General features: G+C 38.5%; 1 protein-coding gene across 6 annotated transcripts in view; it reads right to left on the bottom strand.

Moving 5' to 3' along the window:
* magi1b (membrane associated guanylate kinase, WW and PDZ domain containing 1b) overlaps window positions 1-18831 on the bottom strand; it is a 462351-nt gene that overhangs the window by 16378 nt on the left and 427142 nt on the right. For 5 of the 6 annotated variants that reach the window (XM_043708285.2, XM_043708283.2, XM_087994417.1 and 2 more), the window contains 2 exons: window positions 14530-14673; window positions 8583-8721 (listed from right to left, as the gene is read on the bottom strand). In XM_043708285.2, coding sequence (XP_043564220.2) covers window positions 8583-8721; window positions 14530-14673 — 283 coding nt within the window. Of the gene's footprint in view, window positions 1-7304; window positions 7394-8582; window positions 8722-14529; window positions 14674-18831 lie in introns of all 6 variants that reach the window. The other variant, XM_043708287.2, reaches the window with a different exon arrangement.

Genomic DNA, 18831 nt, shown 5'->3' on the forward strand with positions numbered 1-18831 from the left:
GTTTCGGGCAGGATCCCTTCATCAGGAATGAGGCTGGGAGCCTCCAGGGTGGGGGTGAGGGCTGCTGGGGAGAAGGTAGCTAAGAATGCAATAGGTGGATGGAGGCGGGAATGAAGGTGATAGGTCGCAGAGGAAGGTGGAGTGGATAGGCGGAAAGGAAGATTTGCAGGTAGGACAGGTCATAAGGATGCTACTGAGCTGGCAGGTTGGAACTGGGATAAGGTGGGAAAGTGAGGAAAATGGTGAAATCCACATTGATGCCCTGGGGTTGAATGTTCTGAGGCAGAAGATGAGGCATTTTTCCTCCAGATGTTGGGCGGTGAGGGAGTGGCGGTGGAGGAGGCCAAGGACCTGCATGTCCTTGGCAGAGTGGGAGATAGCCCCTAATAAATCCAACATACAGTTCAGGAGAAACTTTTTTTATTCAGAATGTAAAGAATATGGAACTGGCTACCACATAGATTGTTTCAGATCAATCGTACAAATTTATGAAGGATAACTGCATGGAGAAGAATATGATATATCAATGGGGTAAGATGGAATAAATGAAATTGGAGGAGGCTCAGGTAGAGCACACACATTGGCTGAACAGCCCAGTTCTGTCTTCTAATGATCCTATTTTGTATTGAGGCTCACATTAATCAGGTTATAGATCATGGGAAGATGTTCAGTTTCATCAACAGTGATTATCTTCTAATGAGCACAGTGCCACACATCTTATGATTTTATATTTAATGTGCTGGCATTTTTTCAATTTATCTTTTTTTTATTTGAATAGAATACTTTTTTTTAACACGGATAGTCACTTCTTGAAACAGTCAGCACTCAAGAGGTTAGATAAATTACCATTCAGGCTCCTTCATATCACAATGTGGCGTCATAGATGAGACAGTAATGTTGATGTAAGACTTTCTTTCCTTTTTAATCAATGTGCTACCCTATCTGTACTTTTGTTTTGTCCAATGGCCTGTCTACAATCACAAATTCACTAGCTTGGAGGCTGCAGATTTCTTGGATGTTCAACAGTTATTAATATTTGTGTAACTCCTTTAATATGTTAAATTCCCATAATTGAAGAAATATTGACACCAATTCAAAGCATAAGGCATTACGATTGGAGAAGAGGGAAATTTTGAACAGTGTCTGAATAGAGGACGGAGAATTGAAGAATCAAAAATATTTAGGAAATTCCAAGGCTGAGGGCCAAGACAATAGGATACATGGTCAGCAATGATAATGTGAATAAAGATAGTAAAAAGTCCAGAATTAAGGAAAGGTTGGAGAAGGGTTAAACGGGGGAATGTTAGTAACAAAGTCGTGGGATGAAGCAATGATTTGAACATGTGGATGAGAATTTTACAGTGGCTCTATTTGAGAATGAATACAGGACAAGGCATGGGGTAACGGGTTAGCATTAGCATTGGGACAGCAGAGCTTTAATTTTTTTGACAATGGAAGCTCTAAGACTAGCTAGGTGCACATTGGAATCGAGTCCACATGAGTGAAGGTTTCTGCTGAGGAAGGGGTGTAGCTGAGTGGTATTACAGGAGTTAAAGTCTGTTTTTCTTGATGGAGAGAATATGGGTTGCATGGTCAACTGAAGATTAAGATTGTGCACACACTGATACAACCTTAATCAATGATTAGGAAATGGAATGTGACCATGGAATGGCTATTGCCTTCCTGGTGTTGAACTGAATTAGGTTTTGGCTTATCCAGGATTTTATGTCAGACCAGTAATCTGAGTCAACAGATGCAGCAAAGGGCACTTGCAAGTTAGTGGTGAGGTAGGGCTGGCCATCAGTGTACACGTGAAGTTTGATTTTTAAAAAAAAATTTATTATAATGAGAAATAAAAAATGACTCAGGAGATAAGGTAGCAGGCCCGAGAGGTAATCGTATGGGGTTTGGAAGAGAAGCCACCACAGGGGATAGGTAAGTGCAGAATCACAGTACTATTGAGATGAATAAGCAAAGAAGATATTTTGGATGAGAATGGTGTGGTCAACTATGGCAAAGTTGGAATACGATTATGAAGGATTAGGATGGATTATGCAACACAGTTACAATTGCATAGGAAGTAATTTATGATTTTGATTAGATCCATTTTCACATTGCTGCCGTTTGAAAATTCGATTGGAGAGGTTCAAACATGAATGTCTGGGAAAGATGAATTTGTGAGGAGATGACATGTTCCCAGAACTTGAAGAGGAAAGGAAATGAAGGGTGATGGGCAGCAATTTGCAAGGATAGAACAACCAAAAATGGAATTTATGAGGCAGTGAAAATTGTGGGAGATTTGAAAGGGAAGGAGATAGACAGTATCTAAGACGGAAACATCGACGAAATAAGGTCAAGTAGAAGTTAGGAAAAGGAGTGGTCACTAGTTCAGGGAAAATAGGTCCCAGGAACAAGGCACTGTCCCTCAAAGACAAGCTGAGCTTGGAGAAGGCATAATGGAATATAGGAGAAAAGGTGGAAAAGAAGTCAGCTTCATGGCTGTGGTAAAGGAAAGTTTCAGAGGCATCTGAAGAGATTTAAATTTCAGACACACGTGAGTTACTGTACACTTGAAGGTGAGATTGGAAAGGTGGAGGGGGAGTTTTAGGAGAGACATGATATTAGAGAAAAACAGTCCAAAGGTATTTTTGTGTTTCAGGAATAGTAAGCAGATTTGGCACAGGAAAAGAGGACCCAGTTTTTTAAAAAGTGGATAATCCAGACCTGTTGATGAATGGCTAAATCACTTGTGCACCAAAACATTAAAGACTGCACCCTGTGGCACCAAAGGAAATAACTATGAAAGGTGTTACTAGGGTACTAAAGGTAGATATGAGAGTTGATTGATCAAACCCGTATCTGCACAAGCGTTATGGCAAATGCAAGGCTAGAGACCAGACAAAGGAGAAAATTGTGAAATATTGTTCTAAGTGATTTTGGGAAGAGATATTCCAGATGAGAACAGTGGTGGGGTTAAAAGGGGCTTGAGAATGGTAGGGGATGTGATAAAAATAGTTAGAGATGGCTTTATCAATGATTTAAATGATAGAGGGACCTGGGAGGAGGAGAGAGTTAGGCTGGCCATGAACATGGACAGGAAAGCTTATATGGAAGGAGATATTAATGGAGGACAGAAGGGCTGTGAACTCACTAAACAGATGGCAAGGTTCAGGCTAAATCAACAGTGGAACAGTTTATTTGAAATTAGGAGTTTCGTAGCTTTCTCAAATGTTCCTGTGTAGTACACATATTGTGTAGAATGGACACAGAATCAGATCCAGGAACCAAAGATAGCAGCTTAGATTTTGAATCTTTTGTCAGTTTTGTGCCAGGTTGTTGCTGAAACATAGGCAGTTTGTCATTTTCAGGTCAGTTTATTTATACAGACCATCTCTGGGATTCCAAATATGCCTATGTCATCAGATAATCTCGGAGCTGGGAAGAGAGGAGAAACAGCCAAAGTGAAGAAAACAGAGGAACTCATTTCCTCCATATTTTCTGAAAAAAACTTTTTCAGATCCTGCAAACATTAATACTTAACCAAATCTAGGAACTTCAGGCATTTAGCAAAGAAACATTGCAAGGATATCCACAGAAAGGACAATAATGTTATTAAATATAACCTTATTCAGATATCTTTCAAGTTACATACTGAAAATTGGAACTCAAAGAAACTTAAATTATCATTTTAATCTCCCAATAGTATGTCCTAGTGTTTCAATCATCACTTTGCTTCTTGGAGAACACTGACGCTTTAAGATGAACAAGATAACTTGGGGATCACTGTAAAATCTCTAAATCCTCCCAAATCACTGTTGTTTAGTTGTAACAGCTAAACTGCTCCCAGCTGACTGTCCAGGTACTTTTTATCTTTTGATAATACTAAAACTATACAGTTGTACACATTCTCTGGAGCATTTCTTTAAAGTGATGGGTTAACTTGGTGTATCGAGTCATACAGCATGGAAACAGACTCTTTGGTTCAACTCGTCCATGCTGACCACGTTTCCCAAACCATACTAGTTCCATTTACCTGTGTTTGGCCCATATCCTTCTAAACATTTCCTATTCATGTACCTGTCCAAACGTCTTTTAAATGTTGGAACTGTACCTACATCTACCACTTCTTCTGGCAGTCATTGCACATGTGAACCACCCTCTGTGAAAAATTTACCCTTCAAGTCCCTTTTAAATATTTCTCCTCTCACCTTAAAACTGTGCCCATTAGTTTTGAACTCCCTTACTCCAGGGAAAAGACCTTTGGTATTCACCTTATCTATGCCCCTCACTATTTTATAAACCTTTCTTAAGGTCACCCTTCAATCTTACCATCTTTTAAGTGAGTTCACAGCCCTTCTCTCCTCCATCAATATCTCCTCCCATATAAACTCTCCTGTCCATGTTCATGGCCAGCCTAACACTTCTCCTCCAAGATCTGGCCTAAGCTCCAATGAAAAAGGTCCCAGCCTATCCAGCCTCCCCTCATAACTCAAACCTTCCAGTCCCACTAATATCCTTGTAAATCTTTTCTGCACCCTCTTCAATTTAATACTATCATTCCCACAGCAGGGTGACCAAAACTGCACACAGAACTCCAAACATAGCCTCACCAATATCCTGTACAACCTCAACATGACATCCCACTCTTGTACTCAAAGGTTTGAGCAATGAAAGCAAGCATGCTAAATGCCTTCTTTACAACTCTGTCTACTCATGACAGAATTTTTAGGCAATTATGTATCGTAACCCCTCGGTCTTTCTGTTCAATCACACTTCTCAGGACCCTCTCCTTAACTGTATAAATCCTGACCGTGTTCGTCTTACCAAAGTGTTACACCTTGCATTTATCTAAATTAAACTTGTCTGCCACTCCTTGGCCCACTGGCCCAATTGATCAAGATCCCTTTGTAATCTTTGATAACCTTCTTCACTGTCTACTACACTAAATTTTGGTGTCATCCACAAACGTACTGACCATGCCTCATACATTCTCATCCAAATTGTTTATACAAATAACAAACAACAGCAGACACAACACTGATCCCTGTAGAACACTGCTGGTCATTGGCTTCCAGTCCAATAAACAAACCCTCCACCACCATCCTCTGTCACCTAACGTAAAGCCAATTTTGTGTACAATTGGCAAGCTTTCCCTGAACCCCATGAGATCTAACTTTACTAACTAGTCTACCATGCAGAACCTTGTCAAAGGACTTACTAAAGACCATGTAGACATCATCTAACTTCTAGGTCACATCCTCAAAAACCACAATTTCCCATGCACAAAGCCATGCTGGTGATCCTTAATCAGTTCTTGCCTCTCTAAATGCATGTAAATCCTGTCTCTCAGAATCCTCTTCAACAAACCATCCACCATTGATGTCAGACCCTCTGGTCTGTAGTTCCCAGGTTTCTCCTTGCAGTCTCTCCAAAATAAAGGCACAACATTACCTACTCTCCAGTCTTCCAGCATCTCACCTGTGGCTGTATATGATACAAATATCTCGGCTAAGGGTGCTGCAATTTCTTCCTTATCTTCCCACAATGTCCTGACATACAGTCAGATTCCAGAGATTTATTTATCTTTATGCTTTTTAAAACCTCCAGTACCTCCACTTCTGTAATGTGGACTGTTTGCAAGACATCAAAATTTATGTCCCTGAGTTCCCTTGCTTCCATGTCTTTTCCCACAGTAAATGCAAAATATTTGTTTAGAATCTCTCCCATCTCCTCTCTTTCACACATAGACGACCTTGTTGATCTTTAAGGTCAGAGTCCCAGTTTCAAACCAAACTCGAAGCTACGTTGCATCCCTTCTAACATTAATTATATTTGAAACCATTTTAAATCCCAAGTCAAGAGTCACAGGCTAAACTAAACATTGTGCTGGGTGACTGGGCCAGGGCATGTCATTCTTCATTAACTAATTTAGTTTGCACACAATCCTTGGTATTGCATCTTCTTCATATGTCAAATGGTAGAGTCACTAATATACCATCATTTCATGATCTAACCTCTTCTTTTATGCACTTGTGAAGGATCCGATTCCACTTTTCATGATATACATTAATTCACACATTCAAGCTTCTGATCCAAAAGACATATTGGACATCATGTAATGGTAGCCTTATTTGTTTTCCCCTCTTCTGTAGGAAAACACTTTTAACATGTTTATGTTGGGTTACAGAGGTAGCATGTTAATAAACATACCAAACTTGGGAATATTGAATATTGAGTTGAAATTTTTAACATACAGGGTCCTCAGCGAGCAGAGTGCATTGTATTTTTCAAGAAACACTTAAAGGCACTTAATACCAGAATAGAGCTTATATATCATATACTGGCTCGAATTTAGTCTAAAGACTTGCAATTCTATCAACAAAATAAATTCTAGTATAAGTACAGAAAGTAAATATCTGTATTTCCATACAACAATTTTGATTCACATGTCAAAATCAGCAAAATTTAGGTTTGTCAATTTCAAATCAATAAACAGGGCTCTATAAAACAAATGACAAAAAGCATGAATTATTTGTGACAAAATGTCTTGCTGTTCTCATCCATATAATGGGAATTGGTATGATATGCAATTTTGAAACTTTACCGTAGCTTCAAATGAAGAACTTCCAAAGTGCATCATCTAAATTTGAGATAAATATAGCGGACAACACAGGTTGCCCAATTTGCTTTCTACTGACTTCAAATGACAGAAAAAAAAAATCAGACAAGCTAACAGCAGCCAGCCAATCCAGAATGTTCCGTCACGCTATGGCTGGTGAAAGTTCTGGTGATATTCTCTAAAGTATAATCAAATACTCCATTGTTCTATGGATGTGCTTTTCAAGGTTTCATAAGAAAACAAAATTTGAAATGAAATGTTCAGTTTTATGCCTCCTTATTCTGCAAAATCATTGAATATTTACCTCTTAAAATAAAGACTTGGGGCGATTGCTTACAACATCGATATAATTTTTAAACAACACCATTAATTTCAGTTTGTGGAATCAAGGTGTACTAATGGAAATGGTGGACTTATCCAAATGTAAATGATGTTCCATCTTTGTGAAAACAGAATTATATTAAATACAAAAACACCAGGTTCTTCTCAAACAGCTACGTCCCACAAATGTCGGCTTAATGAATGAATCCTACTCGCATGATCAGTTGGAAACCTACACTGATGAACATAAGCATATTCATGGATATATGGCTGAATGGATATAAATGGAACACAGTATGAGCCTTTATATATTTCTATATAAGGAAGCAAGATGGAAGCAGCAAATATTGATTTGTCTACCAACCGTATTTTGATTAGGGCCCATTAAGTAGAAGCAAGACTCCCCGTGCTTGTCACTTCTCATGCATGAGGAGAGATTAGGAGGTATCATCGCTGAGGGCAGAACGAAGAGCCCAGCACCCAGAAAAGACGAGAGAGAAAAAGAGCAGAAGATAGATTTAGATTCCCTATTAGTAAGCAGCAACAGGATTGATCAGTCTGTTGATCGTGGAAAGATGTTTATTATTGTTCCAGTCAGATTGTCCAGGCAAAAACAATTAGACTGCAAAGACAGCAGTTGCAAGACCAAAGAATACAGAAAAAAAAGAGCACCAGGAAGTTCTACTGGGAAATGCAATCTTTTTTTTATCACAATACAGTAAGTCAAAATGGCATATAAACAATGACTCATTTAAATATTTACAAACTACATTTAAATCCAATGGAACGTTATGTATCATATTAAAATTAATTACAGAACTTGTTACAAAAATATATACCCTTACAGATAGGTGAGACCCATCACTTCGATGGAGGTTTAAAAAAAAGTCAGACGTTCGGGAAGTTTAGAATTCTATTTTTGGTAACTATAGTTTTTTTTAAAAAAATAATAATTAATTCCATTCATTTGAATTCAAGAGAGGTGTTAGTAGATTTAGGTGTTAAAATTCAGCTTCATATTCTCCTGTAAAACTTCACAAATCTTTCAAAGAAGCAGCAAGACATTAAATAAATCATGAAGAGCATATGAAGGTATCTTTTGGGTAACCAGCTTGTTAAATAGAAAATTCCATCATAAAGGTCTGGAGTACAAGTACTGCAGATTGCAAGTATTTTGCACTTACATAATTGTTTTTAAAGGTAAGCAAGATTACAGTGTGCTGTTAATGGAAAACTAAATATTGATAATTAAAGAATTATTCGAACACTTCCAATCAAGTTTTGGCTCCTGAATAGAAACTCAAATTGTGGTTTTATCCCCATTTAACAAACATTTTGTTTTTTGTTGTATACTCAGTAGGCATTGGAGCAATGAGGAATTCAATAAAGTTAAATATTCCTGTTGGGAAACGATGTTGTCCTGCCTGTACTTATATTTACTCCAGACCATTTTAAAGGAAAATAGCAAATGTACAGAATTAGTATCAGCAGATTAGAACCAAAAACTGTACAGAGACATAAGACATTTGTGAAAAAAAGAAACAATTCCCAGATCTTAACAGAAAAAAAGACAAGAAAGAGGAAGCAATCACTCATGGAGTGATAGTATTGGAGAAAGTAACATTTTCATAGGGCAACCCACCATATTCTGGCACATAACCATTTCCACGTTTCAGAAATAGGCATACTCTCCGACCACCATTTTTAATCAATTCTATTGCACGAGAATGCTTCATATTCTTTGTCGATTCTCCATTGATCTCCAGAATTTCATCTCCAACCTTAAAACAAAATAATTGTAAATATAAATAAGATTTCATCGGGGCAGTGCAAGGGGAAATTTGAGAATGTCAAACTAGCCAACTATTTTCATCACCCCTTCCTATTTTCTCCCTTTGTCTTCTAAAACTGCTGATTACCACAAATAGCAAAGAAAAATCCCCGTAGCATTCCACCATGGCAACGTCTTGACCAGAGTCAAATTGTCTGCTTTGAATTTAAACAAAGGTTTGGGATCACTGTTGCCTGCTACATTTTCCATGGCAACACGTCAACTAGAGGCAACCGAAAAGTACTCTTCTTATGCAGTTTAAATTGGTGTTCTCTTTGAAATTCACACAACATCAGGGGATAGTCCAACAGATTTATTTGGAAGCACTAGATTTTGGAGCGTCGCTCTTCTTGATGAAGGAGTGGAGCTCTGAAAGCTAGAGCTTCCAAATAAACCTGTTCGACTATAACTTGGTGCTGTGCGATTTTTTAACTTTGTCCACCCCAGTCCAACACCGGCATCTCAAGGATTTGAAATTTGGTACACTTTGTGATTCTTCTTGTTTATTGGAAGGGGAATGAAACAGAAAAGTAAGAGGTTTGACAGTAACTGTACAAGGCATTGGTGAGACCACAACTGGAGGGCTGCATGCAGTGTTGGTCTCCTTATTTAGAAAAAAAAAAGATTTCTTAAAATAACTATAGAGAAAGTTCACTTGACTTGTTCCTGAATGAAGGGCTTATTTTTTGAAGTTGATTGAAAGGTCAGACCTATACCCATTGGCATTTAGAAGAATGAGAGGTTTTTTTTGTAACAGTTACTGTCTTTAGGGGATCAAAGGGAGAATGTTTCCTCTTCTTAGAGGCACCAAAACCAGGGGACATTGTTTAAAAGTAGAGGTGTACTGTTAACAACAATGACAAACCTTTTCTTAACCCAGGAGGTGGTGGAAGATGAGTCTTTAAGTTTATTAAGATAGAATTAGACAGATGTTTGACGATATAGTGTGCAAAATGGTGCCAGGATTACAACCGTATCCACCATGATCTAACTAAATGATGAAGCCAACTCAAAAGGGTCAAATAGAATGTTCCCACTCCTGGATCCTATGCTCTGTTCTGATGAGTGCAAGATGAAAAGATCCAACAGGATGTCTATTTTTACAGCAATCCTCAAGGACTCTAGTATAAAGTGAATATTTGCTTTTATCTGATATCTTTCATGAGCACAGGATATGAGAAAGCACTTTACAGTCAATACAGTAGTTTCGAAATGTAGTCAAGTTTTAATGTAGGAAACATGGCAGCCAATTGATGTGCAGTCAGCTCTCACTAGCTGCTATATTGATTGCAAGATAAATATTGGCCAGGATAACAAGGATAACTTCCCTGCTCTGATAAAAACTAACAAATAATTCATAAACTAAGACACGTTGATCAATTTCAGTAATGTAATTTAACAGTTGCTCATCTACTCATGTAGATTGGAACGTACCACTGTCCTTCTGTGTTCATGTTCTTCATTACTATAGTTGAAATGTCTGATCTGCATGCTTAATTCAATAGGTTCTTATTAATACTTGTGTCGTATGACTGCAATCAAGCCAAGAGTAAGCGAGGAAATATTTTATTGCACATGTATATAAATTATAGTATTTAAAAAAATAACATGGCTTTGGCAGTCATGATGATATATTTGGTTTGCACGCACTGATTGCGAATATACATTTTTACCTTATGTCAAAAGGATCAAAAGCACTTATATGCATGTCATCTTATTCACTGTTAGCATGTCATGCTTGCTACAACAATCATTGTAAAAGGGAAATGTTAGTGATGGGTAGCAGTTCTGCTGGAGTAGGATAGATTCGTTATGCCAATGTAGTTAAGAGAAATGTTATTCCTAAAGATTTTAACCTGAAAAATACAGCTTCACTATTAGCTACAGCTAACCAGGTTTCTCCATTAACAGTTAGGAATACTCTATATATTCATCTTATTGAAGCATAAAAATCAGGACTCATGACAAAGATCCAGGTTTTGTTTGAACTTACAGCCATGTAGCCTTATCCATTTGTTGCCTCTTCTGGCTAGTCAATTTCTCTAATGTTTCAGTTAGTAAAATCATTTGCAAGTTAATTGTACATTAATTAAGGATTCATTGTATTCAGGTAGTGGTTATTAATTTGAAAGGGAAAATGGTGGAATAGTGGTAATGTCATAGGAATAGTAAGCTAGAGCCCAGGTTAATGTTAGAGTGCTTGTGACACTCTGGCAGTATGCCTGACAGAAGGGTTCAAGGTCTGCCTGCACTAGAGGTATGTTATAACATATCCCAACAGCTCAATTAAAAATAATTATTTGTACAACAGGAAGTTGAAAGTTTTTTTAATTGCTGGTGGTATGAAATATATAATAGCTTCTAAAAATAAAATCTTGTAAAATGAATAAATTCTTAGCTCCACTGTTCTTTCCTTCAACACCAAATTTCTGTTTTGACAGAAGCTTTGATATAATTTTTCTTCAGTAGGAAATTACACTGCTCCACCAACTAGAATATTAATAATCCGTACAATAAAATCAATACTTTAATGATGTGAACACTCAATCAACTCAATGCAATGCTTTATTTCTCATTTGATCTCGAATGTGTTTTTTAAATTCCACATAAGATAAAACAAACTCTATACATCAGTTTACAAGGTTATTCATTTTGGTATTAAAAATAGAAACTCAATGTTTTTTAAAAGATGTGAAACTTATAGTAATTGTCATGCAGAGAGATTTGGTTGCATTTGTAAGTTAGCATGTAGGAAGGTAAACTGCTTTTTGGCCTTTACTGCATGGAAATTTAAGTTTCAGATATGCAAGCCTTACTATAATTGTGTCAGATTGTTGTGAATACTGTGCACTATTTCCATCTCCATGTCCAAAGAATATGCACTTGCTTCGGCAGTTGCATATCAGAGGCTAACTAACTTGTGGGAGAGGCTGAGTAAGTGGAGTCTTGGCTGTCTGGAGTGGAGGAGAATGAGACATGATTTTTCCTTGCTGAAGATTGAGAACACAGGGACACAGGACTGAATCTAATCAGAAATCAGGTATGTGTTAGTTTTAGCAAATCTCATGAGGGTTGGTCTCCATAAACTCCAGCAAGGTTTCTTGCACTAGCCCAGACTCACCTCATTAACCATGCACCTATATTTGTCTTATGTTCTCACTTGCCATAGATGGGAATACTGACTGGAATCTCATGAGATTCCTGACATTTCACATCTTTAAAAGCCCAGCAGAAAACCAAGTCAGGCACTGACAATGCCCTGTATGACTCATTTCACTTACCCCACACATATCTGATAAAGGATTATTGACAACCTGCTTTGCCAATGCTGTTTGGAGCTTCTGCTGGATGGAGACCCAATGGAGTGTGCCGTGTGATTGTGGTGACTGATGGGAGTGCTGGACAAAATGGCGGTGAGCTGGAGTTGCCAGGTATCCACTCTGGCTTTCATATTAGGAAACGTACAGCACAGAAAGAGAACCTTCGGTCCGACCCATCCATGCCGACCAGATATCCCAACCCAATCTAGTCCTACCTGCCAGCACCCAGCCCATATCCCTCCAAACCCTTCCTATTCATATACCCATCCAAATGCCTCTTAAATGTTGCAATTGTACCAGCCTCCACCACTTCCTCTGGCAGCTCATGCCATACCCGTACCACCGCCTGTGTGAAAAAGTTGATCCTTAGGTCTCTTTTATATCTTTCCCCTCTCACCCTAAACCTTGGTTAAGAAAAAGAAGGAAGCATATGTAAGGTATAGACAGGATAGATCGAGTGAATCCATAGAAGAGTATAAAGGAAGTTGGTGTACACTTAAGAGGGAAATCAGGAGGGCAAAAAGGGGACATGAGATAGCTTTGACAAATATAATTAAGAGAATCCAAAGAGTTTACATATCTGCCCCCAATCAGCTTTCGAAAATTCTTGCCTAATATCGTCAAAATTGGCCTTTCTCCTGTTTAGAACTTCAACTTTTAGATCTGGTCTATCCTTTTCCATCACTATATTAAATCTCATAGAATTATGGTCGCTGGCCCCAAAGTGCTCCCCCACTAACACCTCAGTCACCTGCCCTGCCTTATTTCCCAAGAGTAGGTACATCCACATACTGAATCAGAAAATGTTCTTGTACACACTTAACAAATTCCTCTCCATCAAAACTTTTAAAACTATGGCAGTCCCAGTCTATGTTTGGAAAGTTAAAATTCCTGACCACACCCACTCTATTATTCTTACAGCTAGCTGAGATCTCCTTACAAGTTTGTTTCTCAATATCCCGCTGCCAATGCCCTATCTCTCTCTCTATCCCTCTATCTTTCTCTCTGCCTCTATCCCTCTATCTCTCTCTTTCTGTCTTTCTTTATTTACCTTTCACCATCCCTCTCTCTATCTCTCTCTCTCTCTCTCCCCCCCCCCCCCTCTCTCTGTCTAATTCTATCCCTCTGTCAGTCTCTCTTTATACATGTCTCACCATCTGACTAATTGGGGGGGGGGGGGGGTCTATAAACCAATCCCAATAAGGTTATCATCCCTTTCTTATTTCTCAGTTCCACCCAAATAACTTCTCTGGATGTATTTCCGGGAATATCCTCACTCAGCACAGCTGTAAAGCTATCCCTTATCAAAAACGCCACTCCCCCTCCTCTCTTGCCTCACTTTATATCCTTCCTGTAGCATTTGTATCCTGGAACATTAAGCTGCCAGTCCTGCCCATCCCGGAGCCATGTTTCTGTAATTGCTATGATATCCCAATCCCATGTTCCTAACCATGCCCTGAGTTCATCTGCCTTCCCTGTTAGGCCCCTTGCATTGAAATAAATGCAGTTTAACTTATTAGTCTTACCTTCTCCCTGCCTGCCCTGACTGTTTGACTCGCTTTTGTTCTCAACTGTACCAGTCTCAGATTGACCTCTTTCCTCACTAACTCCCTGGATCCCCCCCACCTTACTAGTTTAAATCTTCCCGAGCAGCTCTAGCAAATCTCCCTGCCAGTATATTAGTCCCCTTCCAACTTAGGTCCAATCCGTCCTTCTTGTACAGGTCACTTCTACCCCAAAAGAGATTCCAATGATCCAAAAATGTGAATCCTTCTCCCATACACCAGCTCCTCAGCCATGCATTCATCTGCTCTATCCTCCTATTCCTGCCCTCACTAGCACGTAGCTTCCATGTAGTGGGTGGGAGAATGACAAACTGTATATTAATGAGGCTAAATGATGTAATAATAAGGATGTTAAAATGTGTCATGTTATTAGGCCTTCTACGTCACCTTTTAACACTTGGATGGAAAATGAGACTGTTTACTTTCAATGGCAGGAAGTTTCTCATTGTTGATCCCAGACGATTCTCCCAATTTCCTTACCGATGCCCACATCGTTCAGGGGCTGGGAGGATTCCAACCACAGTCTCACCTTAAAGGATTGGTAATGTACAACTAAAGACAAGGAAATGTTTTTTCACTCAAGGGTTTGGAAATCTTTGGCACTCTCTATGTCCCGTCACTGAATATATTTTAAGCTGAGGCACAAAGTTTTGCTCCCTCAAGGAATCAAAGGTTATGGGAAGCTGGCCAGAAAATGGAGTTGATGCTGAAACTCAACTATTACAGGCTTTCTGGCACATGGTCCACTCCTGCTCTATCTGATTAATTTATAAACTTGATAGCTTTTCTTTTAAGCAATGACTGTAATAATCTGCTTTTGGTATCTAACAATTAATGAATGCACCATCTATTATTGATGCAATATCTACTCACCTTCATTTTACCGTTTCTGATGGCAGCACCATCCTCAGCTAATCGGAGTACATACAGGTCCATGTTGTATTCACGCCCACCACGAAGACTGAAGCCAAAACCCTTTGGTCCCTTATCCAATTCCACAGTGTACAGTTCAGGTTCCTTGGAACATAAAAATAACATTCAACAATATTTGCAAAAAAAAAGCTGTCTTCTTGATTTGCAAAATCTGAATGACAAACGCACATAAAAAAAAGTCTAGAAAAATCAGTATCTGGATATCCTACTATTAACACAACTTATTGATTTTAAAAAAAATGGTCATCCTGATCTAGTGAAATTTTGCAATACCATATCAAATTCTTGGGATTCAGTTGTAATTCCTCCATTGTCTTTTCCAGTGAAGCTATCCTCCTGTCCAGACAACCAATTGACTCCACAAGCAGGAATTATCTCGGAACACATTTTCACCTGAGTTTTCCCAGCAGGCACCTCCTTGATATTGGAAATCAATTAGGATTACTCACTCCAACAGATTAATTTGAACACCATTCTCACTCCCTTTCCTCTGCTCAACTGCATCATCCATAATGCATTAAAAATATCTTGGCTGCCCATACTTTTTGAAATCAATTAACTTTTCCTATTATAAACTATGATCACATTTATAGTGGGAACTGCCTATATGAACTTGTTACCTTACAACTACGCTCTCCCACTCCTGCTGGGACTCTCGTGCCTCAGTTGTAAACTCCTCAGCTTGCACTTCAGAAAAAGTCAAATGCTTCAACAAATATACTATCCAAATTAAAAACTTTATCAAAGTTTTACACATGAATCAAGGGCAGAATATAATCCTCTAAAATGAAGACTGAATTACATTCACATGCCCTTATTCAAATATTTTTCACTCTAAGCATTAGACTTCAATTGGTTTAGACACTCTGCGTGGAATGTCATGATTCTTAAATTCGATCATAACAAAACATGATATAGATGAGTTGTCATTCAGATCACTCAGCCTTGTTTATCCAAAAACTATGTTACTCTGCTCAACTATTCCTAACTTGCACAGTTAAGTGCAGGTTTTACCTGCCACTGGAAACCTGTTGTAAGCAAATTTACTAACACACAAAAAAGCTCTGGGTTAGTATGAGATCCTTAGTCATTGCCTCATATTTCAAAGTCAGCAAGCATTATGTGAAGTTCTGTGAAAAGCAGCTGAGAGACATAAAGGACATGGTAGCTAAATATAGTTTCAGTTTTGCTCTCTTTTTGGACAGATAGACTTTTGATCATAATAAATTCCATCGCAGGGATATCAGTTCTTGGGCTTTTTTGGACTTTTATTACTTCTATGGAAACTGTCAGTAACACAGCACTCCTATTAGATTAGATTAGATTAGATTCCCTACAGTGTGGAAACAGGCCCTTCGGCCCAACCAGCCCACACCGACCCTCCGAACAGTAACCCACCCAGACGCATTTCCCTCTGACTAATGCACCTAACACTATGGGCAACTTTACATGGCCAATTCACCTAACCTGCACATCTTTGGACTGTGGGATGAAACCGGAGCACCCGGAGGAAACCCACGCAGACACGGGGAGAATGTGCAAACTCCACACAGACAGTCACCTGGGACCCTGGTGCTGTGAGGCAGCAGTACTAACCACTGAGCCACCATGCTGCCCTTGATTCAGGACCTCTTCTGTCAAATGGACACTATATTGTTGAGGTAATGCAGTATCATGAGTAGAGTGATAGTGGTAGATACTTAATCTTCGTGTTCCTACATTTCTTATTTGCCTCTGAACAGCTGCTGAGTTCAGGCAAGGCACCTGACAAGAGAGGAGGCAGAAAACAATATAAAAGAAAAGTCACATGAATAACAATCAGGTCAGAGGTCTCCATCAGACAGTGTGTGGTTCAGCGATAGGTTACAAATAGAATGGAGGGATGCATGTTCCCTCACATCATTTTAAAGAATTCAACACTCTACAATTTTTACTGGTAAATAAATGCACTTTGATTAAGTTGATTAATCAAAAAAAGTGATTCACTCCGTAGCTGAGTCATCTTCCTCCAGGACAGCAGATCTGACAGGCTCACTGTAATTTCTATTTCTTTAGATGTTGAAGGGATTTGCTCACACCACAGCTGCAGTCTGTTTGGGCCACCCACCTGCATAATAGTGCTCCTGGAGCTTTCTATTCTGCTTTTAATTAACATCAAACACTTGTATTTGGCAGATACAATGCAAAAGCAATATCAAATTAAAGACTGCAGCTTTCCAAAGGTAAAAGGTTAGGTATGCTAAGCTATTAAAAGTAATACAAGTACTGATCCATGTATTGGAATTCTGGTTAAATCTTTCATTTTAATGCAGTGTAGTAACAAGGTCAACAATATAATTAAAGTCATGCTAATAAAAATCTGTTATCAGAAGAAGAAAAAAGAATGCTCCAAATCTTTTCAATTAATATCCTCCAAATTGTTGGATTGAACCCATTTAGTTTCCTCTGTAAAGGACGAACAGCCAGCTTCTCCCTATATAAGTGATTAAGAATATTTAATACATGACCTGATTTAAGAAAGCAGAGCTTTACGTGAAGTTAGAATAAATGCTTTGAAAAATTTATGGTATTCTTGTGACTCTGCCAGGAATTGTACCCATCTGTGTCCTCCTGTATCTGTGGGATCACCAGAAGAGTACCTCATTCCATGGATCAGTGGATGCAGGCACACCCTACAGATGCCTTGACTGAGCCTCTATGTGTTGTTCAATGACATATCTTGCACATGTTCTTGAAAGGAGAATGATTATGATACCCTTGCACTAGTGATTATCCCTTCACCAACTTCAAACCTGGTGAGGACATGTTCAATCCTGATGATTTTAGATACATAAATTTGGCAGTTATACAAATAAATCTAATCTGATGCTAACTCTACTCCCACAATGAGATATTTTACCAGATAACCAGAGGCTGAATATACTCAGTGATACACATTGCCTCAAACCAAATAATAAGCTTGAAAAAGATGACTCATCATTGCAGCTAAGAATCCAACTTGATTGAAAAAACAATTCTTTGCAGATTACATTTTAAACTCAGGGATTTAGATTAATAGTTTATTCTTTTGATTTCATATCAGAAACTGCTTGGATTTGTTCCCCTATGCTCCAGTTTTGTGGTGCGATGCCACTACAAACAACTTTCAACATGTAAAGAAAATATTTTATGAATATCCTATGAAAATTTTGACAGTCAAAATTATACAAGTAGATAGCAAGTAGATCTTTTCCTTAACTTCATGGAAATCTTGAGATCTCAGAACATGAAGCAAATGTTTATAATTACCTGCTAAGTGAGGTCAATTCATTGTTTGGAGGTAGAAAAGATATATTTTTTTCCCTTGTTAGTATTGCCTGCCAACATGGCAATATGAAGCATTAGAACCAAATTTAAACACATTCCAGTACATACATCTCCTCAAGAGGTCACTTGATAGCCATCAGGAGTGGGAGCTCAGGCATCTTGTCTCTATTCTACACTGAATCATGAACCCAATTGTAACAAACTGAACAAACCTAGGACATTTTTGATGCATATTGGACAGTGTAACTGCCAGCTTAGACATCAATGGTTGGTTTAGTTTGTTGAATATTCATTTTATTCAAAGTGAAACACAAAAAGGGGCGCAATACTGTGGTCTAAAAAGCAATGATTCAATAATAGGTGTTATAAGTAAGTGACATTCATGTAGCTCCACATTTCAGACCAAAGACCTTGATTAATTAAATTTCTCAGTACCCATTACCTACGGTTGCAGTGGCTTTACATGCAGCAGTATGTGGGAAATCTTGGAGGCAGAAAGCTTATTTGGCCCTTCAAACTGCAGAAATATTTCTCTTTCCGAAGGCAGACATTTACATCAATCTCAGCCTTACGACTGCTCATGCTGTGATCAGCACAAATCACAAACTGATCGTGAAATATCTTGAAGAATTTAATGCAACATTTGATAGTTCCTTGCTCAAGGGAACAATGAAAAAGAAAGGCCGTTTGCGAAGAGTTCATTTATATCAAGGACCTATCAGGAAAGGCTGACGAGGTTGGGATTCTCCAGGAAAAAATAAAAACTCAAAGCTAAATAATGGCAAAATACTGCGGATGTTGAAAATTTGAAATTCCATAGAGAATACTTCCTCAGTGACATACTGGTCCACTCCTACATTACTTCTAATGCTTCCTCATTCCTCCGTGACACCTTTTCATGCCATCACAGAAGGATTAACACTTGACCATTCATCT

This window comes from Chiloscyllium plagiosum, unplaced genomic scaffold (assembly GCF_037043375.1).
Source record: "Chiloscyllium plagiosum isolate Xiang-an unplaced genomic scaffold, Cpla_swu_hap1 HiC_scaffold_14, whole genome shotgun sequence".
Classification (NCBI taxonomy): Eukaryota; Metazoa; Chordata; class Chondrichthyes; order Orectolobiformes; family Hemiscylliidae; genus Chiloscyllium; species Chiloscyllium plagiosum.